This window comes from Pungitius pungitius, chromosome 18 (assembly GCF_949316345.1).
Source record: "Pungitius pungitius chromosome 18, fPunPun2.1, whole genome shotgun sequence".
In the NCBI taxonomy this organism is placed as follows: domain Eukaryota; kingdom Metazoa; phylum Chordata; class Actinopteri; order Perciformes; family Gasterosteidae; genus Pungitius; species Pungitius pungitius.
Window position 1 is genome coordinate 13,918,335 of NC_084917.1, and position 24,949 is coordinate 13,943,283.

The 24,949-nt window shown below is 42.8% G+C and overlaps 1 protein-coding gene across 11 annotated transcripts in view; it reads right to left on the reverse strand.

Moving 5' to 3' along the window:
* Positions 1-3,456: 3,456 nt before the first annotated feature.
* tcf4 (transcription factor 4) overlaps positions 3,457-24,949 on the reverse strand; it is a 160,664-nt gene continuing 139,171 nt past the window's right edge. For 5 of the 11 annotated variants that reach the window (XM_062558763.1, XM_062558764.1, XM_037484476.2 and 2 more), the window contains 5 exons: positions 16,000-16,201; positions 12,835-12,988; positions 10,843-11,072; positions 10,392-10,530; positions 3,457-8,344 (listed from right to left, as the gene is read on the reverse strand). In XM_062558763.1, the coding sequence (XP_062414747.1) occupies positions 8,296-8,344; positions 10,392-10,530; positions 10,843-11,072; positions 12,835-12,988; positions 16,000-16,201 (774 nt within the window). In that variant the 3' untranslated portion in view covers positions 3,457-8,295. Of the gene's footprint in view, positions 8,345-10,354; positions 10,531-10,842; positions 11,073-12,834; positions 12,989-15,999; positions 16,202-24,949 lie in introns of all 11 variants that reach the window. The other 6 variants (XM_037484484.2, XM_037484483.2, XM_037484487.2 and 3 more) reach the window with 3 other exon arrangements.

Consider the following 24,949-nt stretch of genomic DNA (forward strand, 5'->3'; position numbering starts at 1 on the left):
GTCCGTTGCACTTCTTTAAATGCCCACATTTCCTTTAGTTAGTTATCATCATGGGGGCGGAATAAATAAATAAGACAGGAATGAAGGAAAAGTTACAGGAGCTAATGGCAGTATATTGACTTGTCAACTTTAGGCAAGGCCGCAACCAATCATGTATTAATCCTTGGCATACCCAATGGCATTAAGTCTTTGATAAGGAAGGGCCTCCTTCAAGAGCTCTGGTTCAACTTTGCTGCCAAAGCAGAACACAGACATGAGCTGACCTGCAACCCAACGAGGAGAAGTCGTTTAGAGCCTTGTACTCCTTTTGGGAAACAACATTACAAGCTCCTCACGGTTCTCAATTCTTCCCGCCGGTCCATGTCCAGAGTACTAAGCAGATGTTCCTGATGATGTGCACACACAGGCGGGAACCTCTGCAGTCGCGTATAAGGTGTGACCTCCCTTTGAGACCATCGCAAATGTGTCCCGTGTGAATGAAACTTTGACGTGTACTCCATTGGTTTGGGAAAACATTGTTTTTAAAATAGAGAAAAAAAGTATCTTCTCTTGTTGTTGCATCCTACTTTTTTTTCATGATGCTGTGGATGAGCTAAATCGCTAGCTAAACAATGAAAAATATGTCGTGAACATACCAAACCGAATGAAGAATTTTGTTCTGCAGTTACTGAGGACTACTCTAACTGTTTTATTTAAGAGCAAAAATACCTACAAATTGAATGAAACTTCTGTGGATTGCACAGCTGACTGTAAGAAAACCCTTAGCACAGATATGGTGTTCCACCAACATCTTCGCTGATTTGCAATAAAAACTAAATGTAATAATAACCACATCAACAATAACGGCCACCATAAGGATAGTAATAATTAAAAGTAAGTAAGTAAGAAGTAAAGGAATACAACAGTCACCAGAAATAATTTGAAAAACATGGAAGTGAAGGAAAATGCAATACAGATTTGAGGACCTTAGACAAAAATGGGCTGAGTGTAACTGCTGTGTTTTAAATCTTGTTTTCTATTCCTTACGATGTATTGTATTGGACAGGACATCACACAGGAAACCTCACAAGGGGTTTATTTGAACTTGGGTCCTCCTCTTTACTTATTCTTTTTAATATCCATGGGATTGAAAGATTGCTCCTGCAAAAAATAAGCCAAATAAATTTAAATGTAATTAACTTGGCTTTTAATATGCTTATACAATAAGTTGCACTTATCCAATAGGTTGCACTAAGTTTAATCCATAGCAAGCGAGCACTCGACAAAAGAAGCTTTAACAAAAAGCCCAGGCACTGATTACACGATGGTTCTGTGTATTTCTTTCTTTTCAATCTCCACTAAATTGCCTCACATGGAACACATACATCATTTGTAACACATTCACCACAATCCTACACATTCATATATTGTCTGTTTAATCCTCAGTTTGTTTCACGTGTTTATTGGATAGCTGGTTAAAAATAAATGTTGAAAGAGACACTGTGGTTTTAGCAGTCGTTAGCACTGAAGTTCTTTGTAGAGTAATTGTTAGCATTGAAGCCCTTTGTAGAGTAACCGTTGGCATTGAAGTCCTTTGAAGAGTAACCGTTGACATTGAAGTCCTTTGAAGAGTAACCGTTGACATTGAAGTCCTTTGAAGAGTAACCGTTGACATTGAAGTCCTTTGTAGAGTAACCGTTAGCATTGAAGTTTTTTGTAGAGTAACCGTTAGCATTGAAGCTCTTTGTAGAGTAACTGTTACAATATACAACATGTGAATTAGAGGGTCTTTGTGCTAAGCTTGGCTAACACATCTTGAAGCTTGAGTTAGTGGAACTGCCCCGATAGGGAAACTATGGTGGAAACTATGGTAAAAGCCAACGTAAAAAACAGCAGTACGCAACAATGTTTGTTTGGTGTCAAAAATGTAAGTTAGTATTGACTGTGGCTCACTGAGTACATGATATGATTTATTTATAAATATAACTTACATAATAAAGAGCTCATTAGAACCATATAAGAAAAATGACCAATATTCAATGACTAGATCAACGGTACTCAACTGGTCTGGCTCCGGGACCCAGCATCACCCCTTAAGGACAAGCCGCGACCCAAATTGAGGAACATTCACAACTTCTCAAATGTATTCACAATCAAGTTCATAAGCTGAAATTAATATTTTATATTCAGGAAATGTTTAATTATCTTAAAAACCCAATGTCTCCCCCATATCAGAATGGTTTGACCCAACCTGGGACACGCTGCTGAAAGCATGGACAGATGAGTCTGCAAAAAAAACGACACTCTGCTGCATTAAAAAGTCCACTAGTTGAGAATCACTGTACTAGATAATATATTTTTAGGTTTGCTTGTCTTCTTGCTCTATTTTCATTGGACCTGGTGGAAGGGCGGGGCGTAGGTGAGATCAAAATCCTGCGATGGAAACTTATAGGCTGGATTCATATTGTCATTAAAAATACCTCTTATTGTCTGTTCCTTGATCTCTGTAGAAAACGTCACTGGGTCAAGGAAAGATGGTTAGGAGAATTCATTAGGAGTTTGGAAAATACAACCACGGTGTATAGAGAATCTGACTCCGTTGCATCATACATAGTATCGTATGATACTAGTTTAATGCAACGGGAGACGATCGTTAGTGAAGTCAGTCTGCAGCAGCAAAACTACAATTTCTCCGAAGATGGACTACAATGAAGCGCACCTTAGATACTTCTGTTCATGTGTTGATACAGTGCTGAGTCATGCAAACAACATAAACAACCAGGTTCAAAATATTACTTTATGAACAAGGTTGCAACATGAATGAGGTATGCTAACGGTTACTTACATGAGCTGCGTTTCTCAGTCATGAGCGTTAATTCTCGTCCACGGCCGAATAAAACGTCATTATTTAAATGATTGACAGAATTATCTCCTTTCCTTTTGTAAAGGATGGTCCATTGGGTCCTATGCAAAAGGAGCTATGTAGGGAAGTTGTGAAGCTCCTTTCCTTAGCATTATAGAATCAGCCAGTTTTTTAAAGGGCTCCTTTGGAATTTGAAAGTTATTTAGTAAATGTAATTTAGTAAAAAATAAAATAATAGTGAGGTTTAATCAATTTGGGTCCCAAGAATAATTTGAGACAATAATTTCTCTTAAAATGTATAGCACCCAAAAAATATTTTCTTAATCATGAATATGAAACTATTCTCTATATAAAATATTCAATGCCTTCACTTTTGGTAGTGGACATTGGAACGACTTAAACGATTGACTGCTCATTTGTACAAAATGTTTGAAATTGTTTTGTCTCTAAAACCATAAATTGAGTTTAGAATCATCCAAATAAACCAAGTGTGCTGCTAATGTTAGTTGGTGTACCGTCAAGTGTAATTTTTACATTTAAATTGAGAAAGCCGTTATGAGAAATAGAAATACTTCCTCTTTCTGATTATGCAGGGAAAACATAAGACAGGAGTGGCCATTTTGAATTCAACTCATTATTGTAGTAAAACTGGTACAGAGTAACAGCTTACAGAGCTCATGGCACAGTTACTGAAACAGAGAAATGAGGTGTGTATGTACAACAAGAGGGAAAAGAAAACAGTTTTGGCTAATAGAAACATCAGGGGTAACATAAAAACAAAGATACTGTAATTCAGGAGATGACTTGATTATACAACAAAGAGAAAATACTAAATAAAGCATTGCAAAAAATAACATTACGCAAAATACACATTTAGCACTTACACTGACAGATTCAATCCTAGTGTTTGACCAAGGTCCAATTCAACGCCGCTCCCCTTTTTGACAAAAAGCTCACTTTTAATGGCAAACACTAAAAAATAAATCACTGAACCTGCCTTGCACATGATCTGATATCTTTTTGGGAAAATAGCTGATAAGATTGTTTGCTGACGACCTGCTTTTTATATTAGAGACATTCCAAATTTATTTTTTTACAAAACTTTTATATATTAATTTTGACTCTGGTGCTGAGGGTGTTTAATCAATTCAACATTTACAAGCCATCCTGAAGAGAATAAATGCACGTGGGTCAGAGTCGGCACAAAGCCACTAAGTAATTTCATCTGTTAATACATTATTTCTCAGATTGAACACAAAATCAGAGATTTTTACCTGTTATACATTTTTGATAATCTAAATACATTTTTCAAAACCAAATCTCTCTACTTTTCTGTTTTTATGAATTAGCATTTAATATAATAGGTATTCTTTGGGGGGGCCTTTTGTTCCTCGTGTCAATCATAAAAAAGGCGGTGCTCCGGCTCTGACCATCGGTCATTCTTGGTGTTAGCTAAGAAAATCATTTGACTTACACTTCAGATGGTCGCTTGAAACCACATAAAGCACTGAGCACCACGGTCTGAAACTATAAGTCAGCACCCCTACTTTAACTGGACAAATACACCTCACTACAAATCAAAACAAGATCATCATCATCGCCTTTCTCTGGCAAGTCCTCACTCCACAGAAAATGATTTATGACTATTTACACCTTTCTCTGCAAAAAAAAACATTGGAAAATGGTAATGTCATGAGGCATGGAGAATTAAACAAATATCATGAATCTTTTATGGTTTCGGATTTCCTCCCACGAACCCTCAAAATGTTTGCCACGGATATAAACATAATGTTGTAAAAATGAAAGAAAATTATTCTGAACCCTTGACCTCACTAAATATTCAATGTGACACATTTTTTCAACACACACTGAATTTTACATTTTCATATTTTAACAAAAAAACCGATACAACATATTTCTAAAACACAAAATAACAACATTCTACATGTAAAAATATAACTTTTACATACACAATTTCAAAATAATGGTAAAGTTTGCCATTTTGTTGCATACAATTTACAAACATCTGTGTGTTGTTGCCATGGATCGATAGCAGTGAGAGGAGCTGATAGAGCTCCAGTCCCGTTTTGTTCTGCGCAGGGTGCTGTACTGTCAAAGTGTGTTGTCATTGGCAACAATAGAGAACACAACAAAGTCAGTTGAAAATGTATAACACTGAGCGGCTTGTTCAGTCTTTGAGAAAATAGTTCCTCCCCAAGCAAACACTCCCTTGCAACAGAAAATAAAAAAATAACAGAAAAAGGGCACCCTCCTTATATATTGTATATACTTTTTTGTACATTTATATATAGATTGATTTGCTCAAATAGATTCTTTTCCAGTTTCCGTGCCTTCCTGTTGATTGGGTAGGATTTGTCAAAATGACCATGAACAATGCTGTCAGACTGCTTTTTTTTTCTTTTTACATTTTCTATAATATACATGTAAACCAGAACAGACAAAGAAAAAGCAATAAGAGTCTTCTTAAAAAAAGCAAGAGAGAGAGAAAAAGAGAGAGAGAGAGAAAAAAAAGAAAATTTGTTTTACAACATACAACCACACACTTTGTACTGAAGACTACATTGGCTTACGAACAAGCCGATCAAATATTGATAAAAAGCTGATAAGCTATAATACAAGAAGAGACGCGTTGTTCACCATGGAAACGGCTGGAGCTTGGAAAAGGAAGGGGTTTGGGCTATGGAGAAGTTGAGAGGGAGGAGGGGAGGGGGCTAAACCGAGCGTCTGTCTCATTGGCGTGAGGCCAGGTGCCGCTGCCTACTTACATATAAGCGTACAGTACATTAAATACAGTTTAGGTTTTTTTTTTATTATCCCAAAAAATACTTTTTTTTCCTTTTTTTAGCTTTTTTTAAATTCCCAGGTCTGGTAAAAAACCTGACTGCATAGAACCTAATGACTAACAACAGGTTTCCCTAAGCTTGCATCCTATTAAAAGACCAGGTAAATGTCCTCCTCTGGCAACTCGAATGATATGAACTCTAAAAAGGCACATTGGTAGACGTGTGAATGTTCAAATTGCATCTGTGGGACCACTTCGGTGGGGCACGAGTTCAGGTAGAGGGGCTCTGGGTCAGGGCTTATAAGGCTCGGGTCAGCGAAGAACACAGGACTGGGCATTAAACACAGGCCCAGGGTGAGGAAGGTTCAAACTTGGGGGGGGGGGGGGGGGGGACTTTCAGATTGACACCAGGAAACAATGGACGTTCCACCAGATGTTCTCTTTACCTCTTTACCAATCCATTTTCCGTATCACTTCCAAGTCAATGTTTTAAATGTCTAAGTACTGATCTCGTTTAATTCAAATATTCCAATGTTTATATCCATTATAATTCTTTTTAGAGTACCAAAGTGATCAGAATGTTTGACCTTTAGGTCAGACATATCAGTCCCATGTCTACAAAGTATTTAGTCTCTACAATACAGAGAGCAGTGTTCAAAATCGTTCCAGCTAAACAGCTAAGGGTCACACAGCTAATGGTCCCAGCGACAGCCCCCTCAGCTAGCATCAACGTGCCTCTTGTTTCATGGCAATCAGAAAGTCCCCCAGGGTATTTACCCCGGGCCGGTCCAGAGGGCAGGTTAAAGATGTGGGCTTTTGATCTGTCTGATACCAAACCAGGAAATGAATAACACACAATAATGCTTTGACTACTGCTTGTTGGCCCTCAGAGGAAAAGTGTACACCCCTCACCGTGGTGATTGCTCCCTTGCTTCCCCTAAAGGGAATCGCCATCACTCAGACCACTAGATCCTTCCTCCTGTCCTTCTCTCTCTGGCTCCTAAGGATGTTGGGCCGCTTGAATCCTTCCCCCTAGCCCTTCAACAACTCCCGAACCCCCATCGCTCAGGCCTTCGGGGAGACCTGGACCACTCGGGGCTCGAGTGACCGTGATCCCGGGAATGTGCTAACATGGAGAAGAACACACTTCAGCGCAGAGTGCAGAGCTCTCCCCTCTCATCTGGCCACGCTATCCGTGTCATCGGTCCATCCTTCCAACCATCTGCCCAGCGGCTCTTGGATTTCAGCAAAGGCCTGCTCTGACCTCTGGCTATCCGGCAAAGGGCTCCGGTTCAGGGCCTTTGCCCCTGACGCTTTCTCTCTGTCGTCATTTTTGAAATTTGCACTTCAGAGGTACAATAACAATCTCAGACGAAGGTGTGAAGAAAGGTCCTCCTTCCTGCGGCATTTAGAAGTACACTTTTTCATTACTGCATGATACGTCCTTCATGTTCTTCTTCTGTAATTCTAGCTTTAGACGCCACAGTCACAATCTGTGTATGATGGACTGATTGATTAACTGACTTCTACATTTTCTCTTTCTCCCAGTAGATACACACGGGCCTTTCGGGTTTGTGATCCCACTACAAAGTTGGCAATTCCTGCAATTTTGCTTCTTGCTAAAAAAGTCAACGTGGTTGTCAGCATAACGCTCATAAAAAATACACAGAGAGATTCAGGGGATTGTTTTCACACTTTGCAGGCTAAGAGGGAATGCATTAGAAGGGGAAGAACCATGTATTTTCTGTTGTGCCCCGGTTTTCTCTCGGCCTCTATGATAGTCAGAGAACCTTCACAAACTTCAATTGATTTGTTCAAATGACTCTGCACCTAGAATTTTATTTCTTTTAAATGAATACTTTGATCTGTGGGAAAGTGTGGCTTGTAAGAGGACATGTGAGTGGGCAGCTTGCTTCTGTTGTACATTTTTCAAAGATTTGCTTTGCTTTTCCGTGTGTATCTATCTGACTGCTTTGCATCCAAGAGGAGATCAGGCACAGCTTCATCCACAGTGTGGCGTAGGATTGCCATTCAGTCAGAGTCCTGCTATAGCTGCATTCAACAACAGCTGCGCAATGGTTGCTTTTAAAAAAACACACTTACAAACACTTTGTGATATGTTTCGCTCCGTTCTGAACAACCCTCCACAACCCATTCCCTCCTCGCTGCCCGTGTCCTGTTGCACTTGTGTTGTCCAGTTTTACAACGTTTTTAATCATGTTTTCTCACACATATATATACATGTATATATATATATATACATGTATATACATATAAAGAACCCCTTTGTACTTTAAAACTCGGAATGCTGATAAAAACAAGTAGAAGGAGAAGAAGAGTGATTCCAAAGACTTGTCCATTGCTGTCACTTTGTGTCAAAAGTTCCCACAAAACACCACTTTGCAGCAGTTGAACGTCTCCACAAAGCAGCATCCAGGTCACCTCGGCTGGAGACGCAGTGACGACAGAATTTGGCTGCAGTTTGTGCTCTCGACAGAAGGAGACGCAGGTGAGGAGGAGGAGGAGGAGAAGGAGAAGAAGAGATGGACAAGAAGAAAGGGAGAGAGGCTGATCTGATTGGTCAGGCCGCAGATCCAGAGATCGGGGGTGGGGGGGGTTGATCGTGTGCCAGGTGGTTATGGTAACGCTGTCAGAGAAAGTGGTCACTCATCATCTTGATGAACTCTGGCACCTTGGACCTGGGGAGACAAAGAGGAGGGAAACAAAGAAGAGGGGCGTGGGCGTGTTAGGGGGCACAAATAAGAAACAGAACCACACACAAAGACAAGTTCACTGTTGCTGTAGCGATGCGTTCGCCAGAAGCGGCCCGGACGCTGTGGACACGTGAAGAGAAATGACCACAGGTCTCGGCGAGGCCCCGTTCATTTCTCTAAAAGTTGCTCAGTGGAGCGTTACCTACAAATAGTTTGACTTCTGAGTATGAAACCAGATCTGCCTCCTCCAACGGCACAACAAAACTAGCACATTAATCAGGAAGCATCACAGCTACTGTGATTGACAGGTCAATAGCCTACCAGAGCCCCATACGGTGTCATTTTGTAACTCTGCAATTCAAATGAGCTAACATCCGTTTAATGGCCGCAAAAGGCCGTAATCCAAGATGGTTTGGGGAGCCTCGTTCTCATGTTCACTAACTCAAATAACTCAAAGGACCTAGAGATTCAAATTGGGGAAATTGATTCAGCTCAAAACCTCCTCCTCTGAGTTACAGCCATGGTCCATGTTCCAGGGAATCACACAACAAACACTAGGCTATGGTTTGTCCGTTGTTGTTGGTGCCAGAGTTGCATGCAGGAAGAGGAGGAGGAAATAAACTATTGCTGAAGAAGGCAGTAAAGACACAGAGAGCGCCTTGACCAAAATGCGGGGCTTCCGTGCCCACTGTGAACCGGAAAAAAGGCCTCATAGTGGGATAGTGTTTTTTCACCACACAGTAGGGGAAAGACTACGAGGTTTATCCAACAAGAAGCTGTCAAAATACAAAGTGAACATGTTCTGTTGAGCAAGACTGTGCTCATTAAACTCCGAGGTCCTTAAGAATCATTTTCTGGTTATTTTCCTTATAATGATAAATATACATTTCTATTGCTACAGTGCGACAGTTTGGCCAGAAAGTGATGGCAAGGGGAAAGTCCTTGATCACTACTAGATCACTAGCAATTATCCTATGGTGACCATGAATATGCACAGCAAAATGTCTTCTTTTCTTCAGAGGGCTGTGCACTAATGACAACATAGTTATGAATATTACATTCCAGTTTGACAAAAAGACAGAGCCACTTTGAAAGAAGAAATGTGTTCCATCACTGCTGGGCGGGGTCCGTCCAAACGCTTTTTAACAAGGTACATTCTTAGGAAACAATGCGGCGTCGTGCAATTACGGAACAAAGAAGAGCGACAGATACACAGTCACACATTAAAATCACACTTACTGCCAATCTGTTGTTGAAATGTACCCAGACCAGACAGAAACTCAAGTTCTGCCCTCTGATTTTGGACTAAATGATCAAAGATCATCAGCTGTGTTAGATATTAACAACAGGAGCTTGATTTGATTTGATTTATTGGCTTGTGCTCTACATGTTGTCCGTGTCCATTTGAACCTTTTTTTCCTCCCCTGCATACTAATGATAGAAACAAAGTCCAAAGACTAAATAATATATACCTTTTCATCTGTGAATGTAAAGTTTAGAAAGGTTGCCAATAAGCAAATTGATTTAAAATGGTGTGTTCAATTACACTCAAACTACTAGTACTTCTACTACTTCAACTACTACTACTTCTAATAGTTTGAATGAAGGACATTTTCTAACTTTCATTTTTAAAATATACAGAAAATAGGGAACTGTGTTTGCTTTACCAGAATCTCCCCAAAAATGATTAATGACCATTTTTGGTCATACTTTTGTTTCTATAATTCTGTTCAGAGGGAATCTAATGGTTAAAAAGTACACAGACATTGAATTAATTCATAGCAGACTGAAGTTTCTCTTATTAATTTAGTATTTTAACTCAGCTCAAATTGGTTTCATTGAAGGCATGTTTTGTTTGCCACAGTTCAGTGAAAACTTCATGGCAAATGATTTACCAGTTAGCTTGAAGTTTCTGGACTGGTTTCTGAATTGTGATTCTTAGGTCTTTTGTTAAAGGTACAACAGCAGATTAGTTTATAAGTGAAATCTTCTGACCATTCCTGGGGGAGGGGGGGGTGTTGCTGCGTTTTACATTTGTCCCAGGGGGTTCGACGCGTCGCTCATGGCGTGGTGCGCCGCGGCCAGTGAGAGAGGAGCCCCGTCTGCTGACACGCCGCCCTTCTCCTCCTCGCGGCGCTTCAGACAGGCCGCCTTGGGGTTCAGGTTTCGCTCTGGGCCAAGGAGAGAGGGAGAGAGGGAGAGAGGGGGGGGGAGCTTAGAACTTGAGCCAGGGTTGAACGTGGTCAACAGGTGCCACTGCTGCCCTCTCCTGGAACTCTTTTAGTACTGCACATGTTGGAGCTACCTTTCACCTTTTCATGAATCTCGATTTACTTAATACATTAACCTCAAAGTAACTTCAGAGTCAAAGCAGAGGAAACTAAATGTGGGCTATTACCAGTCGTTAAGATGCTATAGACTCTGCAACTATAGTTGCTTATTACATACGGTGCAGTTGGGGTGCCTGTCTGCACTAAACCGACCTCGCACTTGCTGCTCCAGACTGAGGATGACGGCCACAGCCTGGTGGAGGATCAGTAACTTGGTCTGGGGTTTGTCGCTCTTCAGGTGCAGCTGCACCATCTTGCCCAGCTCCTTGAACGCCTCGTTGATGTCGCGGACACGCAGGCGCTCCCGGGCGTTGTTCGCCATCCTGCGCTCCCGCTCTCGCTCCATCTTCTGCTCTGGAGACAGGTCCTCGTCGTCGTTGTTGCTGCGGTGACCAACGATGGGGGGAGAGCGAGGGAGGAGGAAGCAAGGGTAGGAGGGGAAGGAGGAAAAGGAGGGGTTTGAGGATTAAAAGCTCAGTTGTTATTTTTTCGTTAGGTGACGTGGCAGCAGGGAGCAGGGCATGGAAACACACCTCCGCTGACTGGTCACGTGGTGAAAACGTTGAGTTCACTTCACCACAGATTTGTGAGTGTAAATAGGAAGCGAATAACCACATGAGGACCCATTCGAGGGCAAACTGGCAGACATGACACAAGGAAGCACTTTGGATGGATGTTTTTTTGGACTTCATGATTATTATTATAATATTTCTTTTGGTGCCAAATTGAAAAGAAGGGACTACATTATGAAGCTTTTAATCCTGTAATCACGATCCCGTCTGGAGTAACATTATTGTTTGAAGTGAGAAGAGCACTTCTGCTTTCTTTGTTGGTTTTGTGTGAAAATAGAGGAAGAAGCTGATTTAGCAGTGATCTGAGACACAGAAACATAAGCTTTGCTGGATCACATGACCATATGTTTCCAAACCCTGCAGCACAGCATGGGCCACATTTTATATGTCTTGTTCATCATCACATTTGCATCATAACCATCATCATCATCATCATCATGACCCCAACATGATGTACAATCTTAGATTGCGGGATCCATATGTTTTGAATGTTCCTCCTAATGAGGAATATCATTGCAGGGATGAAGGCTGCTCAGTTGCAACCAGAACGGGAAATAAACACTGGGAGCAACATTTATCTTTCTATTATTATATTACATATAATGACTGTGCTTCGTACCTGCCATTGTTGAAAAACACTTATTGTTTCTCACCAAAAAGCAAGAATACTCATTCCCAAAGGAGGTATTACTGAAGAAAACTGCTGTCCTGATTTTCCTGAACTGTGGTGGTGTCCAACGGGCCCAAAAACTGATAAAATGCCCCTTTGTCTGGATAACTGATAGAACTGCTATCCTGATAGAGGTGGAGGGGTGTACCATGGGCCAAGGACGGACCCATCAGGTCCTGCAGGGGAATGACCCCCAGCTTCCCTCGTGCAGGCCATCTGTGGGCTACCAAGTTTTCAATCTTTCTGTTTATTTCCCAGCTCCGGGTGCATAGCAGCACCTCTTATAGTCACAATGGCTCTACTCTGTTGCGTGAGAAACAGTTAAAACCAGGCTCAAGACCAAGAAGAGACTGACCGGGCTGCTCAAATTGCCCCAATCAAAAGTTAAAAGTAAAAATTAGAAGTCTCTGTGTTAATGTACGTATTTAGCTGCTTCTCATCACACTTGGTCACTTCATCAAAGTCCAGAGGCTGGTTCCCAAAGCACCCACAGCTGACAGGCCTTCCTCGTGTCCTCTCTCTCCAAAAAACAGCAATTAACCTCAGCTGAACACTGATTGGTGGTAACCGCCCAGCCGGGGAAGAAATATTTGTACGATTCAATCAATGCAAAGTTGCGTCAAGGCATTTAAATCTCCATAAATGCTTTCATTAAAAATGACTACATCTCTGAGTTTACGGTGGCTGCCCTATTCCAGGAGAATGCTGACTGCAAAAAAGAGCAACAGATGGTCGCAGTATTTCGATCCAGATCCAACACGGACCACGGTTGGTGACTCCTGGACGTTTAAGCGAGGAAGGCCTCTGAGCCCGTAGGTGCGTCGGGTTGAGCGGTGGTCGCGGCTCAGCTGAGGGGTTTGATGGAAGCGAGTGTCTGTGAGGTACCTGAACCTAGATCTTAACCTCTCAATTGATTTCAGGTCCTTGCTGTCGCCGTCCTCCTTCTTGGCCTCCATGGACTTGGGGTCCTGCAGGAGGTTTTCGTCCCCCTCGTCCTCCGACTTGATCTCCGAGCTGACGGAGGAGGTGCTCTGTCCCTGAAGGGCTCCAGACAGGGCTGCAGGAGGAGGAGAGGGGTTAGAGATCTGCACCTAGACAAATACAGTATATGACCCCTTCTGGTCACTGTCACTTCCACAGCGATTGGTGAAGTGGACGCTGTGTTGGCCTTAGCCGTCCTTTAGAAAACTCTGATTGTGGTGGACAATTCGAGACATGTGAGTGAAACTTTTCCACATTTTGCAGAAGTAACCTAGTTTGACGTTTTTCTCGACAAGTAGCGTGAAGTGGCCTCCACAGAGGAGGGCGAGGGATGAGGCAACAGAGCGATGAACAACGATGGAATGAGGACAAAGAGCCCGTGAATGACATGGTGAATATGTAAATATGTAGAGCACAGGGGAGCCTTATGCCCAATAAGTCGTTGAGATGTTGTCGAGTCGCACCACAACTTACAAACAATCACCATGAGCAGCGTTTATTTCAGCATCCTCAGAGCAAAAACAAATCATTTCTGTGCCACCAGAACAGGGGATTATGGCGGCAAGTCCTCCATCTCTGCCAGCTTCATTCAAATACAACCCAACCCCACCATGACATAATGAGCCAGTTCACTAAAAGGAGCCACGCACTCTGTTTCCACGCAACAATACCAATGCAACTAACTTAGACCACTGCATCGTATTTGGGTGATGGCGCCGTTGGAAGGCGTGAAGCGGGGAGCTGTGCCCTTTGTGCTCGCTCTCATCGGCGCAACACAGCAGCCTTTGGTGGATGTCTGTATGGATCCATCTCTGGGAAGCTGCCAACTTCTCAACCAGCTGAAAAGCCTCCCACACACACACACACACACACACACACACGCACGCCCGTCTGCAACAATCGGCCATTTTGATTCTCCATCTGCTTGACTGGAGGCATTTTGTCAGCGGCTTTGAGTGACGGCCTGTGTTTGCTTTGTGTGCCCGTGTCTCTCTCCATACAATGACTGTTTGTGCTCAAATAGATGCATAAAAACTGAGAAACGTGTCTCTGTGTCTCTCAGTGTCTGTCTGAAGCAATGTGTGTGTGTGTGTGTGTGTGTGAGTGTGTGTGTGTGTGTGCCTGCGTATACTATATCTGGGCTGATTTGGATTCTGACGTTTGTTCGCTCAGTAAAATGAAAAAAATGAAGTAAAGCCAACGATATCGGGATGCGGACTGAATCGGTTCGTTTTGAATGTGTTGTTAATTAACTACTCTCCCACAATGCATTGCCGCTGCTCTAAGCTGCAACCCTGAAATCCAACTGCCTTCCAGAGATAGATAAAGCATTTTTCTATCTAGTTGCTATGTTTCTATAAAATTTAGTCTGCTATTGAGATATTACATGACACAAAATAATAATATAATATGGGAGTTGTGGGGGTATGGTCACTGTCAATCATAGCGATCAAACTCCACCCACACAATCATGCCAAGGCGCATTAGCTGAGTTTTTGACTGTTCACCTTATGATTTGTCTTTGAAGACGCACTCATGAATATTCAATGTTCTGATGCTTCTAGGGGCTTTTAAAATACTATGTGTATTGCTTTGCAACAGCTGCAGGAAGAAAAAAGAAATAAAAAAGCTTTATACAATAGCTAACAATTTTAGGTTGCATATGGCGTCCCAAAGTGGGACAGTTTGTGACGGACATGTGGCGTTTTTTCCTCCAAACGCTGGAGCTCATTAATCTCTAGGTTCACTTAAAAAAGTGAAGAGCACATATCACGGCCAAGGATCCAAGCTCCCATCCGAACGGGTACTTTATGCTCAGCTTGCACAACCGGGGTGGGGGGGGGGCTCACCCAAATTGGTGATATATACGGAAATTCACTCATCAGCAAAGGAAATTAGATAGAGCAAAACCATGCGACCTGTTAGAGAGAGATAAAGCAGTTTGAAAGAATCTAAATTATATCAAATGTAAACACATTATACTCAATAAAATATAAAATAAAAATCTTGACTATACTATTATTTTCAAATTGACTTTTGGGAGAAGGGAGGAAACCACAGATCTGAAGGGGGGGTGCCAAAATAATTTTAATGGCCTCTGCTTCTGCACACACTCAACTGTGTGTGTGTGTGTGTGTGTGTGTGAACGGATGTAAGAGGAAGGAACAACTTGTGCCTGTGTGTGTGTGTTCTCACTTTCACCTCATTACACACACGTGGTTCTGGCTGCTGCTTTCTGAACTTTCCCTGCCAGCAGACTCATTTCCAGCTTTTGCTCCATAGCACGCTCCTGCTCCACATTCATATCACACACACACACACACACACACACACACACACACACACACACACACACGTGTATTTATTTACACCCCTAGTTAGGTTTCTTTTTTCGCTGCTGGGGAAATGAAGTTGGGGTTTTTGCCAGCTGAGACCGACTCTACGCTTCCACTTCCTAATAGCTTCCTCATCTTCATTTCATGTCTCTACATTTTAATCAGGTTTTCTGCTGTTAGTTTTCATCATTCTCACCATTTGATCTACATTTTCTTTTAATTTCTTATCTTTCATCTTTAGTTGCTTTCTCTTTTTGATATTTTCATTCTTCTTTCCATTGCCTTCAAATACTACTATATCTTTAAATAACTGATGTATTTCTTCTATCTGCAGTCATCCATTTGGTCTTTCTCATCATTTACATCAACTTTCTTTTTCATTCCTTCCTTCTTTGTTTTCATTTCATTTCAGCTCTTTGTATTCCTCTTAATCTTCATCTACTTTTACATTTATCTTCCTACCATCTCCTCTCTTGCCTCCAATTGATCAGTTGTCATTTAACCATTATTACTAGCATGTGGGATTTGATGTGGGTGTTTGCCTGAGTGCATGATGGGATATCGGTGGGATGCCTGTGCTTAAATGGGAACGTGCACATGCCACATAAACAACACATGCTGATACAGTTCGCCCATCAGAGACTGTTAGATTTTCTCTCAGAAATGATTGTACAGTTAAAGATGACTTTTCCCCCCCTGCGATCCAAATATGCTTGAATTAAATCAACAGAAATATAAAAGTGACCCGTACATTTGAAAGTATAATTCATTAGTCTGATGGAAGTGGTGTTTACAAAGCGGGGGCGGGTCTCACCGCGGTACGGGTCGGACTGGTTGAGGTCTGGCGATGTGGCCGACTGGACCGGCAGCTGAGGCCCCGCCCCCTGGCCCGCCATCGAGTGTCCGCCGCGCAGAGGCCCCAAGCCGCTGCCGTCTTCTCGGTGAGACCCCACCTGGAGAACAGGGAGGAGAGGGGACAAAACGACAACTCAATATGGTCCGATTATTGTGCTATAAAATGCATAAAACCTGACTCAAATGATGGAGAGAAAATGAAGAGATCAATGGCCCCCAAATTAGAGACAGAAGGAAATGAGTCTTGTGCCTTAGCCCTGCGCATTGGCATTTTGTTTTAACGATTCATTTATTCACCCCATTAAATCCTATAGTTATTAGGTATATGAATTATATTCCATTATTTATCCAGATGTTTGTTGTCCTGTTTCTGTTTGTGTAAAATACAATACTTTATATTTCTCTAAATCTTACTGTTCATGATTGCACTTTAAGACGATTGAACGTTACGTGACAGTAAGCCAACAGTATCTAATTGTTTTGGTATAAATTCTAATGTGATAACAGGACAGAACAGGAGAGATTTCACTTTGCAACACGACAAAACAATTCCCGAATGAGGCGGTCATAAAAACCAACAGTGTAGAGTGGATCTGGTTCTGAAATAGTTCCTCTGAACGACGATCTTTCTCCTCCAGATGTTGTAGTTCTGTAATCGGCCTGCTGGGGGCGGGCTCTGCCTTCCTAAGACGCTGATCTCCATCTGACACTCGCCCTCTCTCACACACCCTTCCTTTCCATTTGTACCTTTCAGTGAAAATCTGGTTGGAAAACTGTGCTCATCCAGACTGCCTGTCCTTGTGTGTATCTTTTGTGTGTGTGTGTGTGTGTGTGTCTCGATTCGGGTTCATGTCGGACATGTGTATTTACACTTTTTAGTTTCTTTTCTTCTTCTTTTTGGAACTCTGGTGTGTCTTCTTGTTTTTCATGAGTGTTATCATGTAAATGCTGTAGGGCTCCATGTGTGTGTGTGTGTGTCAGTGTGCTTGGCTGAATCCTATCCATCTGTCTTCCACACGCATGCCCACGTGCACAAACACACACATGTCCACGCCACAGCATAACAACTGACAATTATCTTAATGCCCATATGTTTAATTGTGGGATTTTTAATTCCCAGAGCACTGAGCAGCTTCCAGCAGGGACTCACTGTTTTGGCACAAAATGGGTCCTCTCCGTGTGTGTGTGTGTGTGTGTGTGTGTCTGAGCTTTCTCGTGGCATCCTGCGGTTCCGATCGGTCTCCCTTTCTCTTTCTCACCCTCCTTTTTCTGGGCTTTTTGCTTTGAACATATCAGCCGGAATGTGGCCGGATATGGGAAACAAAAATAGAAATGTTTCTGTGAAAGCTGTTACGAGAATGTTGCATGAACATTTTTGAATAACATGAAGCCAAATGGCAACACGGGGGGTCTTTGATGGTGTGAAAATCAGAGCGGTCTGGTTGGTTTTCCCTAAAGAATTACTTAAGAGGGGTGAAGTTCTTAAACGAAAAGACACAGACAATAGCCAGACTGCACAACCACATGGTAGAGACCTGTCACTCAAAAGGTGGCCCCACCCTAAAGCATACCCTGAGCTCATTTTTACCATATTTAATGAGGGAATAATTCATTTTCCCATAGACTTCTATAGGACCAGAGGAGTTGTCCGCTCATGGCAAGTAGCAGAGCGCAAATTTTAAGTATTTGGTCTTTGGCTTCATTCAATACATCCATGCAGAGTCGCGTGCCAGGTGGGCACCCCTGGTATTTATAAAACACACACACACAGAAGTTCCTTCTGTTGGGAATACAGCAATGGTTCGTCTTTTGGGATTTTAGGGAATGCTCTATTTGGAGCATATTAAAAAGATACATACAAAAAGAATACATTTTCTTTTTTTGAATGTAATCGAAATAAACAAAAGATGTTTAAAAAATCAATAGCAATGAAACCGAATGATAATGAAATAATGAGATAATTGAAGGTTATTGTCTCCAGTGCACCCCATTCCTCTACAGCGGTGGCCTTCCACAGTGCTAGGTGGCCAGGACCTGTGTTGCTGTGTCATCACCATTCATAGCCACACAACCAATGTGTGTATGATTTACAAGAGCACTTTATGGTGCAGGAAAGTGTCCCACATGGATGCGTTCAACCTTTAAACGCATGCCTCAAATTGTTGCACGGCGTGAGGAATCACGGTAATTGACGATGATCTCAAAATTGCTGGTTTTCTTTTTCCAGGGAGCAGCTCTTCCTCTGAACAGCGAGTTCTTGTTCACTGCATGAAAAAAACTCCTATCACGATCCACGCAAATACCACAAAATGCCAGCTTGTTTTTGTGCGTGTGTGTTCGCTGTGTGTTTCATACGTCTGCTCGCTCCCTTATTTATTATTTTCCTCTTGTCTTCCTTCGCGTCTTTTCGTTCCGTTCTTCTGCCTTTCATCACCTGGATTCCCAAATATGAAATGGCAGCAGCGAGGGAGACAGAGACGGTGGCGTACATTTTTAATGGAGGGCTTTCATATTTTCAACATGCCTTCTCTCTCTCTTCCTTCATTCAGTTCAATGAGGGGGGACGAGGAGACAGACAGAACAGAAATATATAAATAAATGACACATAAACTGATCTGTTGTCGGCGTGTCTCATAGTCACCACAAACCGTAGCCCCGCCCACTTAGCCAGCGCCACTCAGGACATTCGGTTGGATGACAGATAAACCCAATCGTGTAGTCAATAACCACACGGAAGCATCAGTGATAATGTGTTGGTTCAGTCAGCCATGATGATGATGAGCCAGCTGCTGTCCAAAGGAGGTAGATCTTATCTAAACTTGTCTGTGTGTTCTGTTCGGATCGGTCTGTTCAGATGTTTTTCAGAGTAGCATTCAAGGACACTTGGCCAGCTGTGATCTGATGGCTGAGGTGTCAGCCATCAGATCACAGAACACAGAAGGCATAGGACTCACAGGAGGCATAGGACTCACAGGAGGCATAGGACTCACAGGGGGCTTAGGACTCACAGGGGGCATAGGACTCACAGGGGGCATAGGACTCACAAGGGGCATAGGACTCACAGGGGGCATAGGACTCACAGGAGGCATAGGACTCACAGGGGGCTTAGGACTCACAGGAGGCATAGGACTCACAGGAGGCATAGGACTCACAGGAGGCATAGGACTCACAGGAGGCACAGGACTCACAGGGGGCATAGGACTTACAGGAGGCATAGGACTCACAGGAGGCATAGGACTCAAAGGGGGCATAGGACTCACAGGAGGCATAGGACTCACAGGAGGCATAGGACTCAAAGGGGGCATAGGACTCACAGGAGGTTGAGGACTCATAGGAGAAATAGGACTCATAGGAGGCACAAGACTCATAGGAGGCACAGGACTCACAGGAGGCACAGGACTCACAGGAGGCATAGGACTCAAAGGGGGCATAGGACTCACAGGAGGCATAGGACTCATAGGAGAAATAGGACTCATAGGAGGCACAAGACTCATAGGAGGTACAGGACTCACAGGAGGCATAGGACTCACAGGAGGCATAGGACTCACAGGGGGCATAGGACTCACAGGAGGCATAGGACTCACAGGGGGCTTAGGACTCACAGGAGGCATAGGACTCACAGGAGGCATAGGACTCACAGGGGGCATAGGACTCACAGGGGGCATAGGACTCACAGGGGGCATAGGACTCACAGGAGGCATAGGACTCACAGGAGACATAGGACTCACAGGAGGCATAGGACTCACAGGAGGCATAGGACTCACAGGGGGCATAGGACTCACAGGAGGCATAGGACTCACAGGAGGCATAGGACTCACAGGGGGCATAGGACTCACAGGAGGCATAGGACTCACAGGGGGCATAGGACTCACAGGGGGCATAGGACTCACAGGGGGCATAGGACTCACAGGGGGCTTAGGACTCACAGGAGGCATAGGACTCACAGGAGGCATAGGACTCACAGGAGGCATAGGACTCACAGGGGGCATAGGACTCACAGGAGGCATAGGACTCACAGGAGGCATAGGACTCACAGGAGACATAGGACTCACAGGAGGCATAGGACTCACAGGAGACATAGGACTCACAGGAGGCATAGGACTCACAGGAGGCATAGGACTCACAGGGGGCATAGGACTCACAGGAGGCATAGGACTCACAGGAGGCATAGGACTCACAGGAGACATAGGACTCACAGGAGGCATAGGACTCACAGGAGGCATAGGACTCACAGGAGGCATAGGACTCATAGGAGGCACAAGACTCATAGGAGGCATAGGACTGCAGTCTATAAGCCCTATTTTCTGTCCAGTATTAACAACTATATATATCTACGTATGTATGTATCTCAATTATATATTTTCACTCTTAACAGTCGGCTTTTTTTCTTCTCTGCTCTGATTGGGCGACACAAACGTACAAGTCCTCCCAATAGAGCAAAGACGTAGGAGGAGGTGCTGAGTAGCTGTTGTCTGTAATGCTGATGATTAGTGGGAGGAGTATTGTGTGTGTGCTGATTACACAGGAAGATGCAGAAGAAGTAGAGAAAGAAGGTCATTCCTGGCTCAAATTGTCTCAGTGTATGTCTTATCTGCCCGCTTTTCTCTCGTTGATCTACGCCGTTTAGACGCAGCCACCCCTCTACGTTCCATCTTGTGAAGTGTATTTCTGTGGATATGATGTGATTTACGTTGCTTATAGGAGCTGTAAACATACTGAGCGGGGGTCTACGTTGGTCTCACACACACACACACACACACAACCAGAGTGGAACATTCTTAAACAGTCTCTCCTCTGTGCAAACACTTGACAGAAAGCACCTGTCGTAGCAGCTTCACACTCACACACACAGAGCCCAGTGTTGAGAACTTCCATGGGAGGAAAAGTACAGCAATATGTTCCAGTGGCGAGCTACATGTGTATTTGTTCTGTCTAATGAAGAGTGAAGCAGGACAGACTCTTCTGTTGAGTTAGAGGAACGAAAGAGAGGACGAACGAAAATGTCATTAAGACGTTAAAGATAAAGGTAAGACCTTTAGTCATGTGGCCTTTGTGTTTTGAGGCATGAGACACATTTAAAATATGATTCTGATTTGGTTAATTAGTAAAAAAGCTAAACTAGTTTGGAAACTATTCTGGCTTATAAATGGACACTAGTAGCTAGTAGATGTTTCTCTCTGTTTGAACTAAATTCTATACATTTTTCGCTTCGATGTATCTGTTTTACTTACAGATGCTTTATACCAAGTGTTGAGAAACATCGTCTTAAAGGCACTGGATTCGCCAATTATCAAGGGGGAGTGTTTGCATCTCATCATCATCACCATCAGGGAGGCGAGGTCCAATAAGCCAATCCCGGTTCCTCTTGAATATTCATATCACACAGCTTTTGAATAGAAACAGTGAAGGCGGACTACACTGTACAGCTTTGTCATAGCATAGAGGTGTCCATTAACACAAGCTCTGGCTGACTATATACGAGGATCCTTTTTCCATCTCAGAGAATGCTTTTTCTGAAAGTGCAGTTGTTGTTATTGTCTTGATATTTGTGTTTATTTTGCAAGGATCACCAGGTGAAGGTCAGAGTGTGCACATATTTTAGTTACACCTGATATTACTGAATACATGAGCAGCATAATCATCTAATTACAGGAGAAACGTAATTAAATAGACTGAATACCACACTGCTTTAATGCTGTATAGCTAATGAATTTAATTGTTTGAAGAAATGCAAAACAACATGTAATTTGAGCGTGCTCTTTGTTTCCCACCTGTTTCCACCAGATATTATAATACATGGCCAGAAGTATTCGAACATGCATGCACCACAGCCATATGTGCTAAGAGAACATGGGCGCTAATCTGCTGCTACAACAGCTGGTCTGGTCTAGACAAGAGGACCCACTTTTTAAATATGACAAACCACCATGACCCAATTCACAACAGGCCTCATCTATAAACCATGAGGAGAGCAAATCTGTGCATGGGAGGCTCGTATTGGCCATTTCTCAGTGCCATTTCTGCATCAACTTGTATTATTTTGAGTAGGTCAGCCATGTAGCTGAGGCATACGTTTGAGAAGTCCCAATGAGGCTCCTTTATGTGGCTCAAACGCCTACTGCAGATATTGATGGAACAAATTCAGCTTATTTATTATCAATTAAAATTCAATAGAAAATTATATTGAAATGACTTGCTTAGTCTCAACCTTTTGCAACTTATGGCCCAATGAAAAAAAAAAAACAGAATTTTGAGGACCAACTTTCCAAATAAATGATAGGAAAAAAACAAATGATCCACACCCGAATACATTGAGGGTCATACCTTCTCCAAACAAGCAGGCAAGACTGTGTCCTGCATCGCTTTACGCCTCCAAAAACGTTCCAAAGCGTCTCCCAGCAGGAGGGAACTTTAATCATCAACAATGAATTATAAAGATCTCAAAGGCAGAGGAGACCTCTGTTCATTCCCAGTGTGTCTATTTCTCTCTCAGTACCCAGTAGATGGCGCTCTGAGGCCCACCAGGAACGACACCAGTTGTTTTACTTCATAGTTCTACAATTTTAGATGTTGATGTCATAAAAGATTTGTTGTTATTGTACAACGAATAAATGGAGCAAGGGTAGATTTCCTTCAGCTTATAGGAGTACATTTAGTGAAGAGACGCAGAGCACTAAAAGGCATTAGTGTGATTTACAGCAAAGTGATGTAGATTAGGACCCATTTCACCCACTGTAACACTGCCTAATGGACATTTGTCCCCTCTAACCTTTCCCCTCACACACCCTCCTATTCCATCTCTACACTGAAACATCAGCTCACAGCAACCTCACGGAAAAAAGAAACCATGTTTTTATTGGTGATCGGCGGATTTGAGACAATATGAACCTGTATCTGCACAAATGCCTTCATCTATTTGATGACACATTTGTGTGTATTTGTATGCGTCCATGGTCTGAGGTCTTTCTCTTTTGCATCAGTCTAACACCTGTTTTCCCAGAGTTATGACCTCAGCCTGCAGGCGTCTCCGTCCAACACCGCCAAACCACATACAGCTGTGTGTGTGTGTGAGTGTGTGTGTGTGTAAGAGTTGTCACATCTGCAGGGGAGTTGAAAAAAATACTGTATGTAGAGAAAAGAACTTAGAGGTTACAACTTGAAGAGTTGTGGAAAAGTTATAGAAAGAGAAACAGAGGGATTGGAAAGGGAAGACAGGGAGGTAAAGACATATTTAGACATAACAAATAAAAGAGTGACAAGCAGAGAATCGTAGAAAGTAGGAAAGCGAGAGTATGTACAGTATGCATGAGAAAAACAGAAACAGGTCTTTGTGAAACACAAACACATGCATCACTCCTTCCTCCCACTTCCATTTGTTGTTGCTCTTTCTTCTCTGTCGGTCCACACGTCCTGTTTACACTGTACACTCATACACCATACAAAAGCCCTGGAAGCAAACCTCAATGCCCTCGGGGCTCCACTAATTGAGTCCTAGGAAGTGAAAACAATTGTGTGTCGATGTGTCAGCAGGTTGACAATGTGGCTCACTGGTTCTTCTCAAACATGGTTAATTTGTCTTAAAAACACAGCCTTTCTCTGCTGGCAGCTGTACTGTAAGTGCCACGTGGATACCATGGAAAGTGAAAACACGTTCTCACCCAGTGTGTAAAGTCTACGCCCTCTAGTGTCAGTGGTGGACGGGTCAATTTCAGCCTGACTTTTCAAAATAAAATGCTCTGCTGGGTGAAAAGTACATAAAGCAAAACAAGTCCCTATGAATATGTTTACATTGACCCGGTTTCACGGTCAGAAGTCTGTGCCTTCCTCCCTACGTGCTGCTCCTTATACTCCCTCAAGTGCCCTGACCAGCTGGACGTGGACGGGTTTTCATTGGCATTAAATGAAAGCCAGATACTTAAGAGAAAAACATCTGGAACTAGCAGCGACTCCCATTAAACCACCTCATAGAGGGGACATGGAGCGAGTCTCAGCTTCATGGTGCAGACAGGAATCAGAAATGCCATAAAATGCATCGACAGGCTTTCATCTCCCGCAAAGAGCGACTTCAAGTGCAAAAACTAAAATCCTTGTCATGTAATGCTACAAACATAAATACTCACTTCATTAGTCGACTAATCGGTAGTTATGATGGACGTGAAGTTCTTAGATTTATTATTTGGATTTTGGTCTATTCTGTTGTATCCTGTGAAGGAACAACAACTCTGTACGGAACGTTGATCCGGCTCCTGAACAACACACATGTGGAGCCTCCAAAGTAGAGGAGGAGATCCTGCAAGAGATGGAACTACTGAACGCCTTGGAAAGTAGCTCAGTGTTTGACTGCATTTCACTTAATTTTCTATAATAAATGCCGTCTAATTTGCATTTGCATGTATTTTCTTTGCAAGCCATCTCCTGCTAATCTGGAGAGTAAAGGCGACCCTGGTCCGTGGGGGGAACCTTTTCTACAAAGCTGCTGTGTTTTCAGTCTTAATGAGTCTGTTTGTCTATCAGCAAATAATCCAGAGCCTGAATAAACACATACAAACGGCTCCTAATGACAGCACAAGGAGCAATTCACAAGCTTCTGTGTGTGTTTATGGTCCTCTAATGAAATAATGTTTTTTTAACACATATCATTTACTTGAATTTATTCCTTTCTTTAGAAAGAAAGCCAAGTCTGAAATGCACTTGGAGTCATTTCAAGATTAAACTAAAATGTAGTTAGCACAAGGAGTTCACTTGAATGTTTTCTCGCTCTGAACCGCGCGTCACCTCATAAAGATAAACACCAAACGTGTCTCTGGGGACCAGAAAAGTGTTTAAAAGCAGCAGGCTTTCAAACT